This window comes from Ctenocephalides felis, unplaced genomic scaffold (assembly GCF_003426905.1).
Source record: "Ctenocephalides felis isolate EL2017-DRISC unplaced genomic scaffold, ASM342690v1 CF-g0.4_SCAFFOLD_03571, whole genome shotgun sequence".
In the NCBI taxonomy this organism is placed as follows: domain Eukaryota; kingdom Metazoa; phylum Arthropoda; class Insecta; order Siphonaptera; family Pulicidae; genus Ctenocephalides; species Ctenocephalides felis.
In genome coordinates this window covers 9895444-9901006 of record NW_020539725.1, presented here as the reverse complement: position 1 = coordinate 9901006, position 5563 = coordinate 9895444, and the positions used below count along the sequence as shown (strand labels likewise).

The following is a 5563-nucleotide window of genomic DNA, read 5'->3' as shown; positions in this document are numbered from 1 at the left end:
TTCTAAATTTCTTTTATTTATTCGTATTCCAAGAGAATGACAATTTTTAAATAAACAACGTTTTACTATTAAATGCCAAATCAGTTTACTGTCAAATTGTTAAAAACGAACGACTCAAAATAAACACGGAGCTAATTTCTGCTAAAGGTGCATCCACACCTAACGAACGAACATGATGAACAGATAGATGTCATACCAACATACGAAACAAAACCGAGAATAAAAATAATCTACCAACATTAAAAGACAAAAAACCTTTGTGCCAACATTCGAAACAAAACTGGAAAAATATTAGGTATCACTAGTCAAAATAACGAAAGCGGTTCTTTTACAGTTATGTGATCATACATCGCAAATCACAACCCATATTATTTCAGGGAACCAAACATAGTTATTCAAAACCTAGTACATTTTTGTTAGAAATTATTAATTAGGACATCGCAGAGTGTTTTAGTCTAGTTCAGCGGTTTCCAACCTTTTCTTCTTTGCGCCCCCCTTTCGAAAGAAAAAAATATTGCGCTCCCCCCTTCTAATTTTTCTAACAATTTAATTTAAATATACTTAACTGAAATTATGCCAAATAATACACAGTATTATAAAAATATACATATAAACATAACTATTAATTATAAGATTTTTTTTTCAAATTTAAACAAATCATAGAATTTCAAAACAAATCATAGAATAATAATTAACACAACATTAAAAAATTTAATGCAATGGTTGAGCTTGTTTTTAGCACAAATTTTCTCAAACCGCGGCATTATTGTAAAAATCGCTGTTCTCAGTTTCTTTTCGATCACTATAAGCGAGATCTGCACTTTGTTTTTAATACTGCTTCTGCAGAAAAACCTGTTTGAGTAAGATGTCACAAATGGCAATAAAATTTATAAAGCATCATTTGTTAGGAAAATCGTCCTCCTTATTTTTTTTCGTCCTGAAACATATCTGCTTCAATGTACTATCACTAGATAAATCAATTATCATTTACTGCTCTCGTGTTGAATGACCAAAATCATCATGTTTTTCAATCTTAAATGGATTTCTAATCCATTCGTATTTGGAAATATCTATATGTTTAAAGTAATGCGAAAATTGGTTCCTTAAACTGTAGTAATATGACTGATAATAATCATTTTTATTTTTATTTCATCAGTCACACAAGTAATTTCAAGCTCAAACACTCTTAGAAGTAGTTATTTGCTGATTTGGTTTTGACACTGACTCAGCATTTAAAAATAATATTTCTGAAACAGCTTTGCGTCCCTCCCTGGAACGGTATGGCGCCCTTCTGCGGAGCCGCGCCCCACAGGTTGGAAATCGCTGGTCTAGTTATTTTATTTACCCAGGTAAATGTTATTCAGGTTGTTTTTGTTTGCTTAGTGTGTTTTAACTCTATTGTAGGGCTTATATTCATAGTCCACTGAATTAAGATAAGTACTTCAGCCTAACCGTTTAGGTAAAAAATGAACATAAAAATAGCTACAAGAGTCTTGTAGCATGTAACATTTGATTATTAAAACTTAACTCGTATGTATGTATGTATGTATGACAGTTTAAGAAACATGATTGAATTTGTACGAGATACATCTGATTACGTTTTCTAACAATGATTGACATAGATAATAAGAAACACAATTAAAACCATCTATTTCAATGAATATTTTTATTCAAAATATTTACACTTACTATTTACAATATAATCCATGTCACAGATCTGTTAATGCAGATGTTCTTTCCTATAGTAGGTGGAGTGAATTGCGCTCCAATGTACAAAAAATGCAACAATGCACAAGCACAAAGCCGTTCACTTCATACAGGGCAATAAAAAACATTTACCCATAAATATTAGGTATAATTTTCAGTACAAGTTTAAGCGTCAATAAGAAAGCACATAAGAAAGTACCCACGTAACTCGTGAAACCAGTTAAATAAATAAAATAAATAATAATAAATTTAAAGCAAAATAAGTTAAGTTATATAAATCCAAGTTATAAGTAAATAAATTAGTGAAACAAATAAGTCAACAAGAGTTTCATTATAAACCCGATTTTATATTTATGGGAAATGTCCCAGTAGGTTTACTGAAGCTGATTTAGTGCTTTGCAAATATATAATTTTTACCCCCAAAAATTCCACTTTTACCCCGGTTCCCCGACCACTAAACTAGAGGCTCTTTTTACTCAACACTGATTTTACCATTTTTCACTTTGACATTGACTTCATTATCTTATATATAAAAATGGATCGCAAAATGTGTTGGTAAGCGCATAACTCAACAACGCCTGGACCAATTTGGCCAATTCTTTTTTTAAAATGTTCGTTGAAGTCCAAGGATGGTTGTTACGGCGAGAAAAAAAACGAATAATTGCCGGGAAAACCCTGAAAACAGCCCTTTTCTACTTTAATCGAGTTGGCAACGCAATTTGTAAAAAAAAACAATGATCTATGTCATGACATTTTGTGTAGTTTTTGATAATCTAATTTTGAATATATTTATATAAACATAGAAATATCTTTCTATTAATCAAGCTATATTGGCAGCCAAAAACATTGATGTAAATTAATTCAATTTCAAAATTTAAGAACAAATTACAGGCGAATCAGTTGATTCGGCAACTAACCAAGACGATCCACCGGAGTTTTCAAACTCGCTGGATTTTCTAGGATTGTCACCTCACAATCTTCAATTAAAGGTTGGATCGGCAATTATAATGTTGCGAAATATCGACCAACTATATTCAAAGGATAGTATAAAGCAGAAGATGTTCTCGCACCATGCATCCCAATGCGTTTCCAGTGCGTTTATGGTATTATTAGGAGTTTGTAGTATTAATTTAGAAAACCCATGTTTCTCACATGGAAAATTGTATGTTGTTTGTTCCCGTATTGGAAAACCATCAGATTTGTTTGTCTATGCGCCAGGTAATCAAACAAAAAACATCGTTTATCACAATGCACTACAATGAAAATTGAACTGATTATTGAATTATGATTTACATTATTAAAATTACTTACTTTTAAATGCTTATAGTGTTTTATTTAATTAATTTTAATTCGCACCGAATTATTACCAGGGTGACGGTTCTGCTCAGGATAATTTTTTGCAAAGAATAGAAAAAAGGTAGGCACAAAACACCGCCACATTACAATTTTTTGACAGGACTAAGTCTGTCGGGCCGGCTAGTACATTATAATTATACAGATCTATCAAACTCAATCTATAAACTCAAAAATAAGAGCTGTTGCGAAAAAATGGAACATATATATTTGTAATATAGATGCAAAAAAAAAAATTTAAGGAAAAAACAAAAGTGTCATTTTTGTAATGCAGTGTTATTTTTAATAATTGCTTCTAAATATTAGAAAGTTTGTGCAATTTTTCTTGATGCAAAATTGCCATATACACCAAATTTAAATTTAAAGCTGAACAAACAAAGTATGTCAAGTAACATGCAATCCAAATCAATTATTTATATTTGATTGACACACCTGGGCCTGGACTAAAAAAGCTTATAAAACCACTAAGTCTTGTCTGGGTATGTAGAGTATGGTATCACAGTTTTACATTTTATGTTTCGAATATCTTTCTTCGTGATTACTGATGCCCTTAATGGTAAATGTCCTTCATTTGCTGCATTTCTAATATTGTTCACAATTATGTCATCTGAAACTCCTGCTATAACTTGATCTATAACAAATTGGTAGAGTTATTAATAAAACAAAAATGTATTTAATTTTATAATACAAGTCAATAAAAATTTACCCTTGATATGTTCTTTCAGGCTCTTGTCTAATGAAATAAATTTTATTTGTTGAGTGTGTCCCAAATGTGTCTTCCAAAATTCAACATGAACTGTTCCATTGTGATTAATTGTACAACTAATCCTTGATGGGCAAGCATATCCGGTTTTGTTGCTCGTTTTAGTAAACAAGCGTACAGTGGGTTTCTGATCATATGTATATGACCTGTGGCAATCGAAATAAATTGTCTTGTTATCAGTTTTTGATTTGTATCCTGAATTGGCTTTTACATAATGCGATAACTCCTTCTGCTCCATGTCCGCTTTCCACAATTCAAAATCTACAAAGAAGTCAAAAATGTAGATAATTAGGTAATTAGGTTATAAATTATGAGAGAGTAGACTTCAAACCTTGAATGTTTTGAAACACAAACTGTTCATAATCAATTGTAGTCTTGTGATAGAATTCAATATGATTATATAAACCTGTGTACCTAGAAAAAACTGAAGAGCAGGGAGCGAGTGGACATCTTATTCTTGTTTTTTTTGATGGTGAGCCTACAAAAATGATTTATATGTAACAACAATGAATAATATGAATGTACATTTATAAAAACACTACATACCTTTAAAATTTTCCTTAGAACTGATTGGGGAACTGGGAATGGGAGGCGTTGAATTTGAACTTTGGTGGAGGAAGTGCAAGGATGCGGCGATAAACTTACGTGGGAATGTTTGTGAAGACGATCTGACATGGAAGGAGCAGAGGAAGGAGATGAGCAAGCAGAAAGCGGATATCTTAGTTTCTCTTTTGTTGATTGTGTACCTACAAAAATGATTTATATGTAACACAACAATAATAAAAAAATGAATGTACATATATAAAAGCACTACATACCTATAACATTTTCCTTAGAACTGATTGGGGAACTGGGAATCGGAGCCTGTAAATTTGAACTTTAGTAGAGGAAGTGCAAGTGGTGTGGGGGCGTTTGTGAAGAGGATCTGATGTGGGTATAGAATTGAACTTTGTGAGAGAACTTGAGGGTGAAAGTAAATTGTTAGGTGATGGCAAACATGAAGTAGTATATGAGCTGGGTAAAGAAGGATACTTTATGTTTATTTTAGTGGAGTCTTCGGTGAGATAATGGTGAGATAACGGAGAAGATTGTGCAGGTGAAGAGGTAGGGATATTATTATGAACTTGGCTCACATGACGAGTTAATAAATATTTAAATTTAAAAGTTTTAAGGCAGAAAGTACACGCATTGGGATAAACAGCAGTTGGCTCCTTGTCATGCTTTTGTCTGATGTGGCGATACAAGGATGCACGAGCAGTGAATGGAATCTGACACTCGGTACAGAAATAGTGGCCATCCATGATGCTACGTTAAATTTAAGTAATAAATTTAAATATAAAATAAAAGGAATGAAGGTAATAAAACGTATCGTAATAAATGGAAAGAAAATTAGAAGCTAAAAAGAAAAGATATAAAAAGCTTATAAATGATATTAATTGTAACTAAATATAAACTTACATAAGCAAAATCTAAAAATAAGCTTATAAAATAGAATGTAACCTAAAGCAGAAAATATAATAAAACGCTTACTTGAAACGAAACCGACGCGACCCGATACTCGGCACAAAAATGACAGAGAGACGCGCATGCGCTAAATATTCCACGAATAAGTTACTGCTTAAATTTTGACAGGTTATGCTCCATCCCGGAGACAACTTCAGAGCGTAGGTGCTTTTTAAACGTCAAAATCCATCTGTCATGTTAGTAGAATTTAGTCGCTCCTCTCAATAAATGTTCTCT

At 32.0% G+C, this 5563-nt stretch overlaps 1 protein-coding gene across 1 annotated transcript in view; it reads right to left on the bottom strand.

Annotated features, from left to right (window-relative positions):
• Positions 1 to 5534: 5534 nt before the first annotated feature.
• LOC113385594 (G patch domain-containing protein 11-like) overlaps positions 5535 to 5563 on the bottom strand; it is a 1859-nt gene continuing 1830 nt past the window's right edge. The window contains exon 3 of the mRNA XM_026623444.1: positions 5535 to 5561. Within this exon, the coding sequence (XP_026479229.1) occupies positions 5535 to 5561 (27 nt within the window). The remainder of the gene's footprint in view (positions 5562 to 5563) is intronic.